Source organism: Anabrus simplex, chromosome 4 (assembly GCF_040414725.1).
Source record: "Anabrus simplex isolate iqAnaSimp1 chromosome 4, ASM4041472v1, whole genome shotgun sequence".
In the NCBI taxonomy this organism is placed as follows: domain Eukaryota; kingdom Metazoa; phylum Arthropoda; class Insecta; order Orthoptera; family Tettigoniidae; genus Anabrus; species Anabrus simplex.
The window spans coordinates 375,376,634-375,399,844 of record NC_090268.1 but is presented as its reverse complement, the minus strand read 5'-3'; the positions used below and the strand labels follow the sequence as shown (position 1 = coordinate 375,399,844).

Genomic DNA, 23,211 nt, shown 5'->3' with positions numbered 1-23,211 from the left:
ACTGAATGCCGATTTATACAGGAATCAGACAGCATGATGGAGGAACTGTTGAAGCTAAATATTTATCTTTATTCACTACCAGTTTACTGAAATAATATTTTCAAACCCCTCCAATAATGAAACGTACTAATAAATTTTAAGAGTGAGCAAATAGTAGGCCACCGGGCGAGTTGGCCGTGCGTGTAGAGGCGCGCGGCTGTGAGCTTGCATCCGGGAGATAGTAGGTTCGAATCCCACTATCGGCAGCCCTGAAAATGATTTTCCATGGTTTCCCATTTTCACACCAGGCAAATGCTGGGGCTGTACCTTAATTAAGGCCACGGCCGCTTCCTTCCAACTCCTAGGTCTTTCCTATCCCATCGTCGCCATAAGACCTATCTGTGTTGGTGTGACGTAAAGCCCCTAGCAAAGAAAAAATAGTAGGCCTACATAATATAAGCTTCATGAATAGTTAAGGTTGGCTGCTGTTATGAAACTTGCTCAAATCTCAGTTTATTTTCAGATTTTTTTAAAAGTCTTTCTTTATTTTTTTGTATGGAAGACCACCATGAGTTTTAAATCCACTTTACTTACTGTATTATTGCCTTCTCATTTCAACCATTCAATGGGTCTCTAGTATTACTGAAGCTGAGACGTTTTTTAAATATTCATTTCAAGCAAGTCCGACTTTCTTTCCAATTACACTGAGTCTTTAACTAACAAATACTAAATGAAACACATTCACCTACTGCTGCTATAATTATTTGAACTTCCTCTATACTCTCTAACTTGCTACTCTGATATTTGGATCAGAGAATTGGTCTCGGTATGTCTCCCACACATGTAAATATTAATAAATTGCTTAAGACTGCCTTTTTAAAAATTTATTTCTCGTGTGCTCCACCATAAGTTGAGTATGACCACTTCATTAGAGTACTGATCATCCTTATGAATTCAAAAAACTTCCATATGGAAACATTTGTTGGAACTTCAAATGCCATCCTTAAACACTGCTGGAAATTCGTTGGGAGTCCATTTTCAACAAAATCATATACATTCCATTCAATCGTCAAAAATTACAAGTGTTTCGCTCCAGTGCAGCATGCGCTTATTAATTGGATACCTCACCTTCCCAAGACACTGGCCGGCTAGCATGCCGGTAGCGACACCAGTGCAAGCTATGCATGTGATAAGCACAATGCAGTGCCGACGTACCAGGGGAGAATTGCATCTCTACCAGAGTAGCTAATTTGCTATCTCAATCGGAAGCCATATTTTTGGTCATGCTAGCCCAGGAGGACATATATAGCAAGTGGAGATGCAATTCTCCCCTGGTACGTCGGCACTGCATTTTGTTTATCACATGTATAGCTTGCAGTGGTATCGCTACCGGCATGCTAGCCGGCCAGTGTCTTGGGAAGGTGCAGTATCCAACTGATGAGCCCATGCTGCACTGGGGCAAAACACTGGTAATTTTTTATGATTGAGTTTCCTGAATTTTATTTAGCTATCTCAGCCGGAAGCCACATTTGATAAGAAGTGTGGAGGGAAGTTTGTCAGCTCTACGTCTAGCCTCCTTTGCCCCTAGGAATTAACCTGGTACTCATTTCTGGCGTATGCTGAGTGAACTCCAGAGTCAAGCCCCTCTCTCAGTTTCTTTACTCCTTGATGGGAAAATAAACTTGTCCCTCCTGGTAATTAGGGGAATGATAGAAGAGGTTGTCATTGGCTGTTACTCACTTCATGTTTCCTACTTATGATCCATTTCCACTCATTACTGTTTGTACTTGTATTTCTGATGACTGAACAAGCGAGTCCTTGCATGAAACATGTCCACACAGATTGCACTTGATGGATGGGGGAGGACAAGTCTGCATCTGATGGAGTATGCGTATCTGTTATTTATACTCTTCATGCCTGCGATGCTCTTGCTCAGATAGTTCAACAGGAGTAGGGGTGGTTCAGTGCCCAAGTGAACAATCCTTGGCAAGTGCGTCCCACGTTTGAGGGTTGATATTTGTGACCTTCATGGTTCATTTAAGCTGGTCTTTATAATGCTTCAAAGGAGCACCATGGGGTCATGTGTAGGAGGAAAGTTCACCATACAAGAATTGGCAAGGAAGCTTGGTGGTGTTCATATAGCAGACATGCCCAGTCCATTGAAGCCAATGAGCAATTGTCGAGGCTTCTGTGATATTGTTTCATGTACATTTTCTCAAGAACTGTGGGATTGGAAAAATGGTTCTACCATTTCATATTTAAAATGGAGCAAGGTTTCTGTTGAAGAAATGCTCAAGTTTTGTGATGTTACGGTAGTACTGGGTCCAGGTTTCACATCCATATAGCAACATTGAGATGACTGCTTTATATACTGTGTGTTTGGTATGGACTCTTTGGTCTTTATTCCTGATTCCTGAAGACTCAGTTGGATCAGCAGTGGCAATTGGGGATTAGAAGGGAGGGGGGGGGGGGTGGAGCAAAAAAAATATGCAGACACCAGAAAGTAGCTGGGTTGAGGGATATAGCAGGTGGTGCGGGGTTATATACACATCAAAACTGAACAAAAAAGCTACAAAATGGTAAGTTTTTGATGCTCTTTGAGCGAATTTCGACAGAAAGGTAACAGTTGACAGTTTACTAACTTAAGTGCGGCAATAGTATTTTTTTTGAGATTTTGATTCAATACTATACTTTCACCAAAGAAACAATATTACAAACGTATTACAAGAAGTACGGCATGATTATAAAATTTAAAAATCATTTAATATTTGACTAAACTCTAAGAAACTAACAGACAATATTGAAGAGACTGCACGACTGACGAATGCACACGGCAAGCAGGTGAATCATACTTCAGTGTCCATGACCTTGGAAAAAAAAATATCCCTGTTACCCTTCCTCATAGCATTTGCGAAGTCTCCACTACATGCTGTGGCGCTATACAAATCGGTTAGCCGCGACGAACGACATTTTTGATAATAATTTTGTTAATAATTTATACAAATTGTTTTTTTAATAATTCCTAGATTCAGCTGGCTAAAATGGAATAAAAATGTAATGTTTTCTCTACAAAGTGGGGGGACAACTGCCCCTCTTCGCCCCCCTTAGTCGCCGCTACCGAATTGGATAACCAACTAAATGCAAAGTGGGCAGCACAGTGTCTGTTTTCCACACCCTAGAAGCATCATTTAGACAAGATGCTCCCAAGGTATGAAAAGTGTTCTACCTGTTCTAGAGTCACATCAGAGATAGAGACATTGAACTCCATAAGGCTAGTCCCTGGGGCAGGTTGGGCAAGAATCTTGGTGGTTTTTTTTTTTTTTTCAGTGATGGTGAGGCCAAAACCATCAATGCATACTTGAATCTATTAAATGACTGCTGCAACCCCTCAGGTGTAAGAGCAGGTTATGCGGAAGAGGTATATATTCATTTAAAGTGAAAAAGAGTGCAAGAATTGGGGTGTTTTAAGACTTCTCTATCTGTAGTAAAAAAATGGAAGAGTACAGCGATGAATGGCATCATTCATCAGGATGTCCTAAATTAGGACTGGGATAATTCTGGTATTTTTGCAATGTTAAATTGCAAATCGGGATAACATGGACAAATGTCAGTACTAACAAGAGAACTGTTTGGGTTGGATCAGGCAGCTATCAATGAAATATGGGGGAATGATTGATTAAATATCATTATCGTCCAACTTGTTGGCTGAATGGTCAGCGTACTGGCCTTCGGTTCAGAGGGTCCTGGGTTCGATTCCCGGCCGGGCTGGGGATTTTAACCTTTATTGGTTAATTCCAATGGCCCGGGGCTGGGTGTTTGTGCTGTCCCCAACATCGCTGCAACTCACACACCACACATAACACTATCCTCCACCACAATAACACACAGTTATCTACACGTGGCAGATGCCACCCACCCTCATCGCAGGGTCTGCCTTACAAGGGCTGCACTTGGCTAGAAATAACCACACGAAATTAAAATATCATTATTGCACTTGCGAAAACCTCTGTGTGACAATGTTCTCGGAGACTAACACACAGCACATTTCTTAAGAATGAGAATCTGTTGTTATAACGTTAACAATATTGAACCTTAGAAGGCAGAACGTTACTGGCCAAAGTATGCTGAAATATTTTACATAGTGGATTTTGCAGGTACAACAACAAAGTCCTAAATTGAATGGTAATAAATCACTTCACCATAAAATCAATGGTAGTGTTATAGTTAAACTGCCGAAAATTAGCTGGGCAGCATCAATCAGTTAGCTGATGGAGGTGTAAAATGACTTTGCATACATACTGTAAAAATATACCGGTAGTTCTATTTTAAATGGTCCGGCTCCATGGCTAAATGGTTAGCATGCTGCTCTTTGGTCCAAGGGGTCCCAGGTTCGATTTCCAGCCAGGTCGGAGCTTTAACCGTAGTTGGTTAATTTTATGCTAAAAGTGAGGTTTTGACTACACAAGCAGAATTTCATTCTCTCAAAACCTATTTTACTAACACATATGATATATGAATATATCAAAATACTTCCGTACAGTGTAGTGTTAAATGTTGGTCTTCTGTATATGAACATATGAAGGGCATACTATATTGTTTTGAATTTTGTTTCTTCCTACCCAAATGAAGTACATTACACATCAGTTGTTACGTCTACCTTCTCAACATAATCTCCTTTTAACTGTATGCACTTTTGCCATCAATGTGTCAGTCTCTCCAGACCTTCCCGAAACCATTCTTTTGGAGTGCTGCATACCCATGCCTTGACAGCTGTGTCCAGTTCTGCGAAATCCACAAAACTGACCACACAGAGGTTTCTTCATGTTCCTGACCAGCTGATAAGCACTGTTCGACTTTTCTTTGGCGGTGGACTGCCCCTATGCTTCCATTGCATCGATTGTTTTGTTTGTGGCTCATGGTAATGGAGCCATGTCTCATCACCAGTCACAAGCCTAGCCAAGTTGGCTGGATCTTGATCATAGCATTGCAGAAGTTCTCTGCACACGTCCACACACCTCTGCTTTTCGTCTGCAGACAAGAGTCTATGCAATCACGTGGATGACGCCTTCCCCAACTGTAAGTGGCCGTGCACGATCTGCTGCAGGTTGTTTTGGCTAATTCCCGTGGCTGCCTCCATTTCCGCAAATGTGAGGTATTTGTTTCCTTGGATGGCCTGTTCGACCCGGGCAGTGTTGGCTGGTGTTGACACTGTTACATTCCTTCCAGAACTGATTCCCTTGTCCACCGATGTGCGCCCTGTTTTCCAACCTTCCACCCAGTTGTAAACCGTTTTCCGTGACTGCGCATGTTCTCCACAGACTGCTACCAAGTGCCAATGAATTTCTGCAGTGATCATGCCTTCTTTACATAGGAACCAAGTTGTATAGCACTGTCTCTGACGGTTGCTTTCCATGTTGTCTGCTCCTACGCTGACAGTGTTGTTATGAAATGGCTATGGTGAGTGCATTTCGTTAGCCCCTGTGCATGTGCTGCTACCAAATGGTGGAACAAGACACTAGTTATACATCACCACTTTCAAAAGCGAAATGTGAACCATACCCAGACGTACAAAAATTAAAGTGTAAAACGATATAGTATGCCCCTCGTACAGTCTATTGTAATGGTGTCTGCCATTTTATTGTAATGCCTTGGAAAGAGCAATTTAACCTTGCTCCAGCCATGAGCGACATCGCTGAGTTAGGGCCTCACCTGCTTGCCATGCAACAACCAGTCGGGAATAAGCCACGTGCACAAGGCCAGCGCTCTCTGTCACCACTTTGTCGTTGTTGAAGTTGAGTCATCAATCCATAGACCACCCTATTAACCCACTGGATAACTTGAAACTACAGCAACAAATTACTGTTTCAGTTACATAAGTAATATTATACTCTCAGGAAGTATCTGGAAGGGGCTGGCCTCCCTATTTAAGATAGACCAGATGAGCTCAAATAGTTCACTTTGAGTTGAGGAGTCGGTCTGTGTTTGTCAACCCAATTTGATTCAGTTTTAGTTGAGGCATCGGTGCAATGAGTGCAGTTCTGTCCATGAAATTAGTGTTCATTCTGTTCTGTGTGTTGCCAAGGAGTCGAGTATCTTGTGTTCAGCTGCTGTGAGTGAACATGTATGTCTCTCTAGCAGCATGAGAGAGGTTAACAAGGGACAGTGAAGGAAGTCTGTTGTGAGTGTACGGGCACTGTTCAGGATTAGTCATTTTGTAATCCTATTTACAGTCTATGTAATGGTGGCAGTCACACTCCAGTGTTCTGATAATCCTATAGAGCAGGGTATCCCAAACCTCTGAGGACCACTGAGCATATCACAAGCATGTCCAAGGACCCTCTAGCCACAGAACGAAAAACATAATTTTGTAATGATACCAAATTTGATTTTATTCATGTAATTTAGGACTGAGCCAGGCTGAGTGGCTCAGACGGTTGAGGCGCTGGCCGTCTGAACCCAACTTGGCAGGTTTGATCCTGGCTCAGTTCGGTGGTATTTGAAGGTGCTTAAATACGTCGATCTCGTGTCCGTAGATTTACTGGCACGTAAAAGAACTCCTGTGGGACTAAATTCCAGCACCTCAGCGTCTCCAAAAACTGTAGTAGTTCGTGGGACATAAAGCAAATAACATTTTTATTATTTATTATAATTTAGGACTAATATTTACTTTCAAAGAAAGTTTAACTTCATTTACATAAAGATACTTTATACAGCACATCCACAGAAATTATGAAACAGTGTGGCACTTGGCTAATAATTACAGTAGTCTGGATATGCAAACTTACTTGAAAAAATTCACTTGTTGCAGTTGTTGGATCAGTGGGACAAGTGTTTTACAAGCGTAGTCACTCGAACCCAAGATCACACTCTATATTAGCTCTGTTTCTGTACTTTGTTTTCATTTGTTTGAAAGCAGAAAAGGTACTCACACAGATACGTTGTCATGAAAGTGATTAAATGCAGTATTTCCTTTTCAGAAATTGTAGGGTATAGGGGATGTCATGGACCCAAAGGTCGATCAAAAACGTGGAGTTGTGATGCATTCATGGAACTTCCACGTGGAGCTAAACATGCTACTCCATTTGTTTCTTCATCCATATCATACTTAAGTTTATTTTTTACTTTCTCTCTGCCAAGATACTTCAGTTAGTTGGTCTTCCTCAAGGGAGAGCAGGTCATGTTCACTTTCAAAGAAGAGGTTTCTGATCCACGAGATTTTCTCAACCAGTGGCGGCAAATATGGTCCGAGTGTGGATACTAGCAATTTCAAGTGTCTCACAATTACATTGCTTACACTCGTCCGACTCATTGGCTGAACGGTCAGCATACTGGCCTTCGGTTCAGAGGGTCCCGGGTTCGATTCCCTGCCGGGTCGGGATTTTAACCTTAATTCGTTAATTCCAATGGCACGGGGGCTGGGCGTATGTGTTGTCTTCATCAACATTTCATCCTCATCACGACGCACAGGTCGCCTACGGGCGTCAAATAGAAAGACCTGCACCTGACGAGCCGAACCCGTCCTGGGATATCCCGGCACTAAAAGCCATACGACATTTCATTTCATCACTTATACTGCCTTGTAGTGTTTCTTCTTTTTCCGCTGCTAACTTGTAATATTGATCGCCCAGTTAAGAGTTGCATATACTGTACGAGAGTTAAACAACAGTAAAGACATAGTTACTAAATTTAGAATAATGGTCTACGAATTGTGTGTACAATAACAGTTTGTTCTTGAAGTACTTACAACTTGCATTATTATTGCGGACCCCTTGGATTATTGACGCGGCCCTCAGGGGTCCGCGGACCACAGTTTGGGAATGGCTGCTATAGAGTTTCATTGTAATCGATGTCTTTGATAAAACCACATTCCACTTGAAACTATAGCAACAAATTAAGTTTTTTAATTACATAAATATTATTTTACAGCAAAATGACTGTTACCATTAAGTTTGATGTCTTCATTGATGTTCCTACCTTCATTGTACGGTAATCAATCTCTTCCAACCCAAACACTTACCCTTGTAAGTGATCTGTGTAGTTACAACAGTCAACTCTACATATGATGATGATAATAATAATAATAATGATGATAATAATAATAATAATGATGATAATAATAATAATAATAATAATAATAATAATAATAATAATAATAATAATAATAATAATATGGCCTCAGCTACCATCATGTGCAGACATTTCAATTTGACACCATCTGGCTGTCTGCTCATCAATTTTGACATTCTGTTTTACTCTCTGCCTATTAGATGACAGACAGAGTAAACCAAAACTCTCTTGGGCATCTATGGCCAAGATTTAATTAATTTTGTCGGATAAACACCAAATGTGTCACCTGAGATCTTTTACATGCTGACATCGTACATCGAATGGACTTTTCCCGCCCTTCAAAAATCTGACTACCTCTGCCAGGTTTGAACCCGCTATCTTGGGATCCGGAGGCCGACACTACCACTGATCCACAGAGGCAGCTAAATGTAAAGATAATGAAGTACTAACAGATTACTTTGGTGCTAGTAGAGGAAAGATAGCAGAAAAGAATCAGAAGATAATGAGGAAGTGTGGAGAATATGGAAATTAATGGCAGTGGATAGGACATTTTAACACTGCCAATCTTTTTCATTCCTTGGGTTGATTTTAAAGTTTTATGCTCCTCCTTCAAGGATAAATGGCATATATTTTCTTTGACTTTCATCTGTAAGGGTATTTCTGTTTGGATTCATGACATCTCTACCTCTTGTAAAGATATAATAAGTTTTGTGATTTTGAAAGGAAAATGTTATTTACCATTCTGTGAAATAGGAAATTGGAAATTATTCTGAAATAACTCATGAGAAGAGGTAACAAAAGAGAAGATGTATTTGCATTGTTAGGATGTTGTTTCCAATAGAAATTTATTTCCCATATCAAGCCTATCTAAATGCTTCGAATGCTTTAAGAAAAGGACAGAGATATTTATTGAAAACTCTCAAGTACAAGGTTCACTGAGAGCAGCAATCAGGCCATTTTAAAAAAATCATTAATAGCTAGTATTTCTTTCCATTTCTGTGCTGGATATATGATGATTGATATCAATTTATTGAGATTTTAGAACAAAGTTTTGGGCCTACCAAAGTCTTTCCGGAAGAATTTGTTTCTGTTTTATAGAAGTTCTGTTAAAACAGAAGTCAATGTATTTGTGTATGTTGAAATTGTGATATGTATCAGGATAGTGTTATGATCTGCTCATAACTAGTAATTGATAGAATGTAGTTTCATGAAGTCTTACCCATGCACTAAAGCTTGTATGGCTTCACGAGTTAATGCTAAGCTGTTGGCTTCCTTCTACAGGTGATACAGCAGTATCAGAAGTCTGGTGCTCTGGATGGAAACAAGAACATTCTGGCCAGCAGCATGGAGCAACAACCAACTTTTATCAGTAAGTAATGCCTTTTTCAGCTATATTTAAATTATGGTTTGTTTGAAATTAATCTCTAATATGTGCCTGGAAAAGTTTGCTAAGAAGAAATACTTGATTGGTGTTAAAGAAATTATGCCTTCATCATAGATCAAAAATTCAGTGGAATTTAACTCCGGATAACCACCTCGCGTATGCTGAAGCAGAACTATCGCTAGAACAGTCTTGGTGGTAATAATTACTGTCCATAGTAGCATGCATATAAAATCCAGTATCATCAACGGGCTTGAAAATCGAAGTAGAATAATTGAAATAGAGGAATGCAGCAATAATTTTTTTTTGCCACTATGAATAAAATTTATCATTAGGAATGTTCTTGTTTGTTCCAAGAAAATACTGCTATAAAGTGTTACCCTTTTCCAAGACTCAGTTTATAATCGCAGACATATACCGAGCAATTGGCTGTGCAGTTTTGGTTACGTAGTTGCATTCGGGAGATAGTGGGATTGAACCCCACTGTCGACAGCCCTGAAAATGGTTTTCTGTGGTTTTCCATTTTCACACTATGCTGTTCCTTAAATAAAGCCATGGTCACTTCCTTCCCACTCCTAGGCCTTTTGTGTCCCATCATCGCCATAAGACTTATGTGTCTTGTGCTATGTAAAGCAGATTGGGAAAAAAAAATACAGACATGCTCACGGTACTGATTTTCATTCAAAGAGTGTGTCCAACAATAAAAATAAAACAAACATCATAACTGACTTGGTGCAGAATGCTCCAGTATATGCATGTATTAAATTTTTTCTCATATACCTCCTAATCTGCCTCTGTATTGGTTCAGTGGTAGCTCTCAGAGATAGGAGCCTGCTGACCAAGTAACATTGCTGCTTGATTCTCACCAGTACAGCCACAGAAGAATCCCAGCCAATTATGATGTTCATAACTTAGCATTTGATGTGAATTCTATTCCAAACACAACAGTACAAAATAGTGAGAATAAATGTTATGTGAAAGCATAAAGTGCATTGTCTCCTGTGGTATATCTCTGCCTGGTTGTACTAGTAATTATATTTTTGTGTGATCATCCTGAATTTTAAAGGCTTCTTTTTCTTGCAGGTCGAATTGAGATAGGAGTTAAGAGTCATGAGAGTTGTGAAGATGAGAAACTCAAAAATGGCAGTTTGACATTTGACAGTAGCTTGACAAATTCTGATATAGATCCCATGTCTCTCACAGTAAGTATAATTTCCAGATTCACTCTCTAAGTGTACTGTTCTGTATTATAAAAAGTTTTGATGCTGTATACACAAAATGTGTTGAAGTATCTCGCTGCTTAAACAATTCTATGTGCTTTTTCATATCTTATTTTATGCATCTTCTGGTGGCAACTTTTGGTAAAAATGGTTGAATTCTTAACCTGTACAGCTGAAGAAGAGAATTAACATATTTCTCAAAACATTTACTATATATTGTAAAGTGTGAAATGTAAATAAATTTTAATACATAACATTGACTAGGTGGATTGCCCATTTCTCTATTTACTGGTACAAAAATTCTTTAGCATAAACAGTGCAAAAGGAGGTTTTTTTCAGTACCGTACCAGTATCTTTGGTTGCTGCACGGTCTGCATCTTCACACTTGCACCTATGCCTGGTTCGTTTTCTCCCTCTTGCTATAATCTTTGTTTTACCTGCCACAGGAAAGGGAAACTGCAGTGTAAATAGGCGAATTCATAGGTAAATGAAAGCAATGCACAAGAGGAAATATCTCTCTGGTAGCACACATAGCTCATACAATTCTGAGCCTGATTCGACAGACAAGATGGATGTGCATCTATGTGCAGCAGTTTGTCTCTTGCCCATCAGTCTTTTGCACACTCTTTGAATCTCATTCAATTCAAGCCAAACATCATATTTGCTGTCCACACATAATGTTTTGTATGAACGATCTGACATGATCATGCAAGACCTATGACAAACTGTTAGGTGCAGACAGGCCTTTAAAATGTTAGTGATTTCCCATTTTGACACCAGGCAAATGCTGGGGCTATACCTTAATTAAGGCCATGGCTACTACCTTCCCAATCCTAGGCCTTTCCCATTCTTGCATCACCAAAACCCCTCAATGTGTTAGTGTAACATTAAACGATTAGCAAAAAAAAAAAAAAAAAAAAAAAGGTACAGTAGTTGAATGATTGAATACCAACATGGATATTCAATTCAAAAATTGAAGCAAAGAGATATGAAGGAATACCGAGACACAGACTGCTGAAAAGAGTGAAGAAGTGTTTAGCAAAGAAAGAAAGAAAGAAAGAAAGAAAAGTAGAGTAAGAGAGAATGGGGAAAGGTATAATATATTATAAAAGGGTATGCCACATTATGAACCAGTTGTTGGAAACTGGAAGGAAATATGGCATGGAAATCAACATTGCAAAATCAAAAGTGATGAGGATATCAAAACAGGAGAAACCTTTGAAAAAAAAATGTTGACAATCGAGAACTGGAGAATGTGAAGCAGTTTAAGTACTTGGGAAGCTTGCTAACAAAGGATGCCCACTGCACAAATGAAATTCGAGCAAGAATCTCCATGGCCAAAGTTGCATTCAACAAGAAGAGGACTCTATTGACCAGCAAGTTGAGCTTGGAATGAAGGAAGAAACTGGTGAAGTGCTACATCTGGAGCAGTGCACTGTATGGACAGAGATGTGGACCATGAGAAAGTGAGAGAAAAAATACAGTACCTAGAAAGTTTTGAAATGTGGTGTTGGAGGAGAATAGAGAAGATCAGGTGCACATATCAGGTGACAAACGACGATGTACTGAGAAGAGTAGGAGAGAAGGAAACTATTCTGAATAAAATTCTTCAGAGGAAGGCCAACTGGATTGGACACATACGGGCTCATACACGACATCATCGAAGGGAAGATCAAAGGAACCGGAGGAAGGGGAAGAAGAAGAATCCAACATCTGGATGACATGAAAGATGGGAGGAGATAAAGCAGACTGAAGGAAGAGGCTGAAAACGGGGAACATTGGTGTCATATATTCTCCGTACAAAGACACGGACTTGCCACTAGGCAGAATACTGTATAATAATAAAAGGGTGTTTGCTCAACAGACCTGGCCAAAGTGGAAACTGTTCGTGATGATAATTTTTTTAAAATAATTTAAAATGTTCATACCTTCCTAAATTTTGCACATTGCGCTGAAATGCATTTTGTAATTTGATCCTCTCTATACACGTTTTAAAATTATTATATATTTAGTTTGCTATAATCTGAATAATCAAGCAATATTGCTCCACAGTTGTGGATAAAATGTGTGAAAACCACCTTAGATGGTATGACCATATGTAATGTTGTAAAGAAACATCTCAGGAGAGGACAGTTCTTTATCTCAAATCTGTACAGGTCACGAAGAGCCTTGGAGTAGTGGAAGGTAAAGGTTTGCTTCGCTCGTAATCTCGGCACTAAGTGAGATAGTGGTTACTTCTACCTTTGTCCCCAGGAATTAACCTGGTACTTATTTTTGGTGTAGACTGAGCGAACCTACAGCTATATACCTCTCCAGAAGTGGAAATCTTATTTCTAAATTTTTCCACTCCCAGGCAGGGAAATAAACCTTCCAGTTGAAAGAACATTACTTTTACTGCTTTGGTTAGGTACAATTTTCTCATGATAAAACCAAGATAATTTATGCAAAACCTTTCTCTTGTGTCACTCTGAGTTTATGGAAGTAAATACTTCGAAAAATAACTCTTTAGGAGCCTTACTTGAGACTTGTTAGCTTTGTATCGGATGAGTTAGTCATGCAGTTAGGGGCACGCAGCTGTGAACATGCATCTGGGAGATAGTGGGTTCGAGCCCCACTGTCGGCAGTCATGAAGATGAAGATGGTCTTCCATGGTTTCCCAATTTCACACCAGGCAAATGCTGGGGCTATACCTTAAATAGAGCCATGGTGAATTTCACTTAGGGGAAAAGCAAGAAGTCTTCAGGGGCTGCGTAAGCTGGCACGTTGTCATGATAGAGGCTCTAGAAGTTGTTTCCCTGTAAATCTGCTCTTTACCTCCCAAAATTTTCTCTCATACATACCAAGACTTCAAGATAATACCAATGGTTCACTATTTGACTGTGGGGTAAAAATTCATGATTTACACCACCACTGATGTCAGGAGACAGCCAACAATACTTCCCCATTAGACTTGACCTGCTGCTCTTTCTTTGGTCACTGAGTGAGTTGGGCATGCATTTAGGGTCACGCAGCCGAGAGCTTGTGTTCAGGAGATAGTGGGTTCGAACCCCACTGCCGGCAGACCTGAAGATGTTTTTTCACGGTTTTCTATTTTTAGGCAAATGCTGTGGCTGTACCTTACCTAAGGCCACAACACCTTCCTTCCCACTCCTAGCCTTTTCCTGTCCCACCATCTCCATAAGACCTATCTGTGTTGGTGCGACATAAAGCAAATTGTGAAGAAAACGTTTCTTCGGTGTCAGCAATTCATCATGAACAGTGTTCATTGTTTAATACATTTCTGTAAATGTTTTCTCTAGTTAGAAACAGAATTGAAAGTCGATATGCTGCCCGTAATATTCAAACATCCTGACAATCGCAACACATACTAGACACACTCGTGAACTAACTAACAGGATACTACTAAACAGTGCCTCTTACAGGAGACCGCTAAGACCTTCAATTTGTGTGGTATTTTTGAAGTTGTTATTTTTGTGAACAGGCTCTTAATTTTATGAAATTATTAAAGTTACTGTTATACCGTATTGCTGTTGATTAATTATCTTGATTTCTATTACCAGATTGAAGAATGCATTGAGGAAGTAACTACCATCAGTAATGAAGAGGAAGAAGTCGGTATCGATGCTGTGGGAGATGGAGAACTTGGTTTCTGTCTCCCTGGACTGGACTTCGTTCAGCGTCATAGAGTACCTTTCCCAGAACTGGGTATGGATATTGTTGAAGGTAAATTTCATTATATCTCCAGTTGCACAATTATTCAGAGATAAGGGATTTTCTTCAAATACACATTGACATTACTTTATGAAGGAGAAAATGTACCCTTTTTTGGACTGTCAAATGATTTCTATTTCCAGGCATCACCTACCCTTATGTGATGTTCTCAATTGGAAATTGTGTAAATAATAATAATAATGTAAATAAATCCTTCGTAATGAAATAATTAATACTGTTACAAGTCACAGTACACAAGATAAATTCAAACAAACTAGCTGAAAACATGACTGTCAGTGGGGTAAATATTTAGTGAAGGATTTCCATATATAAGACATTATTTGTACAATTATTTTTGGCAGTATTATAGCTTCAATGGTGTTAAAATTTGCATTCTTGGCATTGCAACATATGCCATGGCTGAAAATTGGCTTAGGTAAGTTGATCCTGCATGTTCTGGTTATTCCCCTTGAGCTTTATTGATCATGATACAAAATACCAAGCGAATTGGAAACTGGTGCCACTTAAAAGAAAATGGAAGTGTTTTATGTGATGGAGTGAAATCATTTTGAGGGATTATAGCTCTCTGCCTATTTTGAATGTACAGTGAATTGATCGACCATTAAGAAGCAAAATGGTGTCTATTCCTGTCCATGCTACTAATATAACACGAAGCCCTAAATTAAAGCACTTCTGTATATATGTATATATGTGTTTATTCCAGTGCACACAGGAACATCAATGAAAAATTCGTTCTTGACATTTGTGTTCTGTTGGGGCACGTCAAGGATTTCGTTAATATAATTGAAAATGGCAAAATCAGAATTGAAAATTGGCGTATTAGCAGTTTGTTCATAGTAAAGGTACAATCCTTTGGGTATCCATGACGGTAAATTATGACATGGAGGATTGACTCGCTTTCCTAACTACTGGAGTGGAAGAAGTTCACAACCTTAGTATTAAAATTATGACATGGAGAAAAGAACTTTTATGTTTTTCCAACATTACTTGCAAATATGGGGAGAGTTGCAAAGAGACAGTAACATTAAGTTGAGTAGCTGCTTCTCGATTAAATGACTCTCTGCAGCACAACACAGACAGGAACAGCTGACAAGGAAGATGTCAGACTGTGCATGTGTGTTTGCCCCTCTCCACCTCACCTCTTGCATTGTATACCTCAGCATTCCCACAGTCCAGGTAGCCTTGGTGTGTGGGAGAACGAGGGCACAACATTTTTCTTTAATAATTTAAAGATATATGGCTTTTCTTTTAACAACACCACAAATCTACAGACAAAGAGCTTCCATCTGAGTGCTTTACAAAGTCAATCCATTCATCTGTTCTCTCAAACTCAGAGTAGAAAGATCAGCCTAATGTTTTAAATATGTAGATTATCAGGGAAATACAGGAAGATAAATTTATAGAAAGCAAAAACAGAGAAAATACAGTACAAGTAGTTAGTAGCACATGAAGAGATATCCAGGACTCTCTATCACTTTCTTTAATAATTTAAAATTGTATGACAAGAAATTCTTATGCTTTTAAAGACACTCTGCAAATCTACAGGCCAAGAGCTTCTGTCAGAATGCTTTACAATGTTAAGCTGTTCTCTCAAACTCGCAGTAACAAAAATCAGCCTAGTGTTTTAAATATATAGACTAGTGCATATAAAATCAATCACCTGTGAAAACTGTGAATGTTTTTACATTTGAGAAACTGGAAGAGGGTTTTGACATCAGGTTTCAAGAACATCTGGTGGCTCTTCAGTTACATAAGCATGCAAAATCAGCAGTTGCTGCAAATCTACATGACACAGGTCATGAAGTATGAAATATGCAAAATTCTCTTAATGTTCGATACACATATCCAGAAGAGATAAATTTGAACATTTTAGAAACTCAAGAAATTTTTAGATATCAATTAATATATCCTCAATGATAAAGCTGGAAATGATTATTTAAAAACAATATTAAGCTTTAGTAGCAACTGTATATTTCTGAGATGACGCACACCTATAGTTGACCCAACATCATGTAATAAATTCATAATACACATAGACCCTACTCTTCAATTAAATAATATTCTTTAAAAGCAATTGTGTATCGAATAGAGCAACAATTGAATGTCTCATTTTCACCACCTGATGATAAGAGTTTAAGCTCCGAAAAGCATTGTGGAATACAACTTAATAAAAAAGTTGTGACTGGTAACAGTATTAATTATTATATTACAAATTAATTCAGTCGCAGGCAAGGCCTACATTAAAACATTGTTATACTGTATTTGAAAATAAATCTTGTCAGTTCTGACGGCATTGTCGATGAAAACAAAAGTGGATTTCACTGTGTCATTGGTGACATGGAACGGGTTTGTCTCGAATCTGGAGAGTGACAGTTCTGTCATTGCTGTTGCACTGTATGGTGGCTGGTGAGCATTGTGTATTGGAGAGAGAGAGAGAGAGAGAGAGAGAGAGAGAGAGATCCTTGAATACAAAGACTGTGAGTTGGTCAAGCCGTGACATCGGTATAGGACAAAGTCAATTTATCTGTTGATGCAGCTGGATGTATCCTTAAAACACTCTTCCATTATTGGATAGAGAAGTTTTCCAAGAAGACTGATCAGTTTCCACCAATGAGAAGCCAAGTTGTTCTTTGTAGGCACATTATAAGCAATTCAACTAGTAGGGGCTTGCAGCTAGGATACACCGGGATGATACATACTGGTAATAGCTGCCCTGAGTTGGTGGTGAAGTTGGCCCATTATTCCTTTAGAAAAAGAGTGCCAGCTAGAAGTGTGGGATCTTGATATACCAGTGAAAATTACCAGATGCCTGAACAGCTGAGATTCAAAATGTCTGTCTTAATCTGTGGTGATACAGACTGGTGAAACAAAATAGGAAATCAAGCATACAATAAAAGTTCCAGCAATGTCCTCTGTGGCGATTCCTTCAAGTGGCCAAACTTATGGCCAGAGAGGAAAACAGTCAACAGTATGTCTGTCAGACATCAATGATAGTTTCAATAGGTAGGAGTTGGCTGATGATGAAGCTGGTGTGATGGAACCATGCAGACTATGAACTAAAGCTTTTCATCCCAACAGAGATATGACAGGTGACCTTGTTGTTGTAGCACAGGACTCCCTCTCCATATAGAGCCAAACAAATCATTCTGATACCAAACAGGCAGCTGATAGCTTTCTTAGAGTCTCAGTAGACGGTTCAAGTTGTGCCTGAGAGTGGCAGCATGGCTTCAGCTAGACTTGCTTTTGCAGGCATTGAAGGCACTCTTCAGCCGCAGTGGTCAGGAAACCAGTTGAGAGCCGCATAGATTGGATACAGCAGCATTGAGGAAAGTCTGGTGCTGCAAAGCTGGGGGCCTAAGCTGGCAATAGAAATTGATCATTCCAAAAGAAACATTAGAGACTGAGTGCAGGTTTTGCCAGTGGAAAGTTCTGTAAGGTAGTGATGCAATCTGATTGAGGTGAACAGGTGCAGGCTTGTTGCATTATTGTTGGAAAACATACGTCCCAGGAAGATAATAGTCGAGGAGGCAAAGCCACTCATGTTACGGTTGGTCGTAATACCATTCTCAGAGAGTGAATGGAACAGTTCCCACAGATGGTGTTGATACTCCTGAGGGGTCTTGGGGAAAACAAGTATGTCATCATCATGAGCAAGCGTGAAGTCCAAGCAGGATAATACCTCATTCATGAACTCTGAAATGTATGATCAGCATTTTGCAAAACCAAAGAACACAAACAAAAATTTGAAGGGATCAACGGTGGTTATAATTGCTGTCTTCAGAATATCATTTGGATTTGGATTTGGATTCGTGGAAATTTGATACATGACCCATATCTTGCTGACATAACCTGTCACATATGAGTACGACAACTAGTACCCAATAATTATAATGGAACTTCAAAATACTATCAAATAACATTGATAAACCATCAACCCTAGATTAAAGAGAAAAAAAAGAGAATATAATAATTCTCGAAGATACAGCTGTTTCTCTACTTCAACACAGTAAGAAAGCAGAGGGTTTCTGTTATTTTTTTTAAATATAAGCTTAATCAAAGTGAACAGTTACCTCTCAGAACTTTATTTCTCTCATCCTCTTTGAAAGAAGTCCTTCATATGCTCTTGCAAAGAATTTAGCCATGTTATATGTTTTTATAACTATGGATATAACACATTACTCCATTATAAATATAATGAAACTCTCTCCACTTGTTTGATATTGCAAAATACTGTTAGGCAACATGTAAGAGAGAATTTCTCCTATGCCAGACATCTTCAATCTAAGTTCCCACTTGAATTTTGTATTTGTATTATACAAAACTTCTGAAAACTGCACCATAACTTGAAGATATGCAGTAATTGGATGGTATTTTTACTTCTAGGTTCCCCTTTGATTGATCTGAGTGACCACGAGGGGGATGCTGTTGAAGAAGAAGCAGAGAGAAGCTCTCCACTGCCAACTGACCTCATCAACCCCGTGGAATCGTGGGAGGAGAACTGGCTCTTCCAGAGACGAAGACTCAAGAATGGAGGAGCCCCACAACCCATGCCCGTTCCTATGCTCGTGCCAAACCCCAGTGAAGACTACCGGGCCTTGATTGGTGACCGTGATGCAGAAGAGATATCAGACCTCTCGGACTGCAGTGATGGAGCATTGGAAGACCTTGTCATGGCTGAAGAAGAACACGAGCCTGATCCTCAGCCTGTGGAAGTTAGTGAAAGTGAAGTAATACGTGATGAAGAACAGATTAGTGCAATCAAAATAAAAGTTCAGGAAAGTGAACCTGTAGAGCCAGTAAATGACTTTGAGTCACTATCTGAAGAGAGAAATGAACTACTTGAAGCTAAGAATGTTCAACTCTGCAAATCATCATGTAAGTGTCTTATCTTTATTTTACTGCGCTGAGGGATTTCTCTGTACATATAAATAATGCAAAGTACTTTATACTTTGTACTTTATATACAGGGTGAATCACCTAAAATTTGCACTCCAAATATTTCTGAAATGGAAGAAGCTATTGATGTGCTGTTTTCACAGAATAATAATAAATAATAATAATAATAATAATAATAATAATAATAATAATAATAATAATAATCGTATGGCCTCAGCTACCGTGTGCAGACATTTCACAGAAATGAAGTGTAACCAAGGACTCGTAATTGTAGCCCATACACAGATTTTAATAATTATTAGAATGTGTATTATCTTAGAAAGTTCAATTGTTCAGATGGAACAATGTGTATTGACATTAACAAAATATAACTAGGAGTAAATTAGGAGTATTTTATGAGTTGGCGTAGTTCGAAAATTGTAAATACCGACAGTTGTTTGCTCCACTTAACTGCTTAGTTACGAGGCTATGATGTTCTAAAGTTTCCTTTACAGTACACTGACTGTATAGTGGCTTTCTTATCATTATCTTTGTGATAGTTCAAAGAAGTAGGACGTAGTGAAAGATGGTATTTAACAGTGCTGAAAAAGCCGACATATTAATGGTGTATGGAGAATGTAGGAAGACTGCTATTCGTTCTTGTGCTCTGCACACTGAACAATATCCCAGTAGAAGTCACCCATCTCAACAATTATTTGTAAACCTCTTCAACCAATTACGTGAAACTGGAAATGTAACGCCTATAGAAACAAACAAGTGACTGGAGAAAAAAAAGTGAAATTAATGTTCTAACTGCTGTTGCTGTAGATCCACACCTTTCTTCCCTTGCACTTGCATGGGGGAAGTGGCATCGGTCAGGCAAGGGTTAACATAGGTGCAGTGATGTAGTAAAAATAATTCCACTACTGGCACTGATCACACATATATACTTTCACTAAACACAACACTGGTGTATACTGAGGGTTACCAAGGCTATCGGTGAAGCCTAAATCTCAAATAAGAACAGTGGAAATCTAAAGCACATTATAATGTAAGCATCTGACACATTGTTCCATTTACAAAACTTGATAGCAATGAGATAAAACGATGCTCGTATTTCTGAGTGCAAGGCATCAGAGACCGATATTGCAGCTCAGGCGCTGCCTCCCTCTATCCTTTCCCCTCGACTCACAATGCTCGGCTTGCTGCTGAATGTCCAATAGGTACGGGGACTGAGGAGATAGGTATTCAAAGCTTTGCTCCGTCGGTTCACCACCGCTAGTGAGGGAAAGAGAGCTCAAAGAATCTAAATTCTCCAGAAGACTCCAAACTGACACAATTGACCCATGAACTACAGGGTCATGTGTTTGTTGTTGCATGTGCAAGATGTCTTACTGATTGATAAAATTATTTGTATATTTCAGTAGTAGTATTATTGTTCTCAGAACAATTTTAGTTTATTTGAAGTTACTTTGTGATGTGACTTACCGTGTGGAGTTACTTTTGAAAATGGCTGAACAGTGTGTAATAAATTGGTACTGGATAAACCATACTAGCAATGGAAATATGCAGATAAATTGCTGATAGTTTAAAATGGTAAGTTTACCCCACATCTCAGAATAACCCCTCATACTCTTAATTCCCCTGGCTTGGGGATTGGGTGTTTTGATGCCTTTGCAATTCATTTCATCCTCATTAGGTCACCACCAAACCTTTCCAGAAGCCATGCACATTATTATTATTATTATTATTATTATTATTATTATTATTATTAAATTGAAATGTAGAATTTTACAGCATTACCAACGATTGTACCCATTGTTCACTGGTTTATTAGTTTTCTCAGTAGATCAGTGGTGGTGTCCAACCCATGATCACGGGTTCGATTCCAAACAATCATGCGTTCCTCATCGTATATTCTTCCTGACCTCATGCTTCTGACTTAATTATGTAGACAACAGAGTTCTGGTATTTCACTCCCATCTACTTCTACGTCCTTGTAGGAACTTTTTACAATTTGTATTTAATTATACTCCTGATCAATACATAATATTATGTAAAAAGTTCAACTGTCAATACGGATCAAACATGAGATTTATAGTCCTTGTAGGAAGACACTGCAGGGTTGCTGTTGTAGGAGAATTTTCTTTTTGTAGGTAGATCTGCTAAAATGAAATGCAATCTTTCAGGTTTAGTGTTCTCTTTTGTTGTTTGGAATCGAACCTGTGATCATGGGTCAGACATCCCACCGATCTACTGGGAAACCTAATAAACCAGTGAACGATTGGTACGGCTGCTGGAAATGCTGTAAAATTCTACATTTTTATTTGATGATAGTAATGTAATAATAGTGCATAGCCTATGAAGAGGCTTGGTGGGGACCTAATGTGGATGAAATGAATGGTGAAAGTGTCAAATACACAGTCCTCAAGCCAGGGGAATTAAGAGTACGAGGATGTTGATTCCAAGAATTGAACTGGAGTCATCAGACCAAAGATAAGCATTCTATCCACTTAGCCACAAGGCCAGGCTTTAATTTTCTAAGAGCTTAGTTTTCTAAACCCTTGCCTACCATTTCCACCAATTAGGTGTTGAGTATTGACAGTGGCAGTAGCTTGTGAAACAGCCTTGACAACACAGCAGACTTCTCCAGTGACTCAAAACGCTTAAGTCTTGATGATTACTAAACCAGCTATCGAAAAGGGGTAACCTAAGTAATGGTAGCCCACATCTTGATCCCAGTATACGCCACTGAAACACAAGTACAATAAGATAACACATTAGAAATATGTACACAAAAGCAATCCACGAAGCAGTATCATTGTGGCATGACTGATCTACAACAGCTTGCTACATCTGTCTGAATTTGTAACTCACTCACTGAACTGGCCACATACAAAATACACAGTAGTTTTAGAAGACCCATAGTTGTGGTGTCGGTGAAACAGTAGTAACACACAGACTATCAACACATCACTCTACTAAATGTCCGACTCGTTGGATGAATGGTCAGCATACTGGCCTTCGGTTCAGAGGGCCCCGGGTTCGATTCCCGGCCGGGTCAGGGATTTTAACCTCCATTGGTTAATTCCAATAGCCCGGGGGCTGGGTGTTTGTGCTGTCTCCAACATCCCTGCAACTCACACACCACACACAACACTATCCTCCACCACAATAACACGCATTTACCTACAGATGGCAGATGCCGCCCACCCTCATCGGAGGGTCTGCCTTACAAGGGCTGCACTTGGCTAGAAATAACCACACAAAATTATTACTCTACTAAATCAAGATTGACTTGCCGCAGCAGTATCAACAACACAACTCTCCTTAAACTACATACTCGCTCACCTAACTCACTCGGTACTCTTCATATATATGGTGGCAATGATTCTAGATCATTCTGCTTTCTTATAACATAGTATTACAACAGAACATTACTACAGAACACCTGGAAGATTCTATAAAAATAAAACCAGGAAGGCCTTTGAAGGTACATGGTCTAGAATTGTCTTAAAACAAGTTTGTCAGTAAGGATGCATATCCTAAGATATCCAGAAACGTCCAGAATATTATATAACATGTCCTTGGCACATGAATATTCCAGAGCTCACTTACATTAACACATGCACAACTGGGGTTTTCCTGAGCAACTTGGGAAACATGGACAGTATTAACAGCAATAAACATGATGTAACCTGAAGTTGCTTCCCTTAAGTTGATATACATATAATCAGAAGTTTCCTGAATGACTGAACTTATTAAGGATTATAAGTGGGAAACATAGCCTAAACAAGATGAATGAAAAATAGTTTTCAGTTTTAAACACGCACGCACACACATGCGCACACACACACTATATATATGGAAATTATTTTGAAATTTGTGTTAACTTTTGTACAAGGGCATTAAGGCAAGATAACACCAGATTTATCATTCATCTTGTTCAGTGGGAAA

The 23,211-nt window shown here is 39.1% G+C and overlaps 1 protein-coding gene across 9 annotated transcripts in view; it reads left to right on the top strand.

The window, feature by feature from the left end:
* The window catches only part of LOC136872018 (uncharacterized), an 811,539-nt gene that overhangs the window by 719,971 nt on the left and 68,357 nt on the right, over positions 1-23,211 (top strand). For all 9 annotated transcript variants that reach the window (XM_068227292.1, XM_068227293.1, XM_068227294.1 and 6 more), the window contains 4 exons: positions 9,328-9,415; positions 10,511-10,629; positions 14,208-14,370; positions 18,763-19,254. In XM_068227292.1, the coding sequence (XP_068083393.1) occupies positions 9,328-9,415; positions 10,511-10,629; positions 14,208-14,370; positions 18,763-19,254 (862 nt within the window). The remainder of the gene's footprint in view (positions 1-9,327; positions 9,416-10,510; positions 10,630-14,207; positions 14,371-18,762; positions 19,255-23,211) is intronic.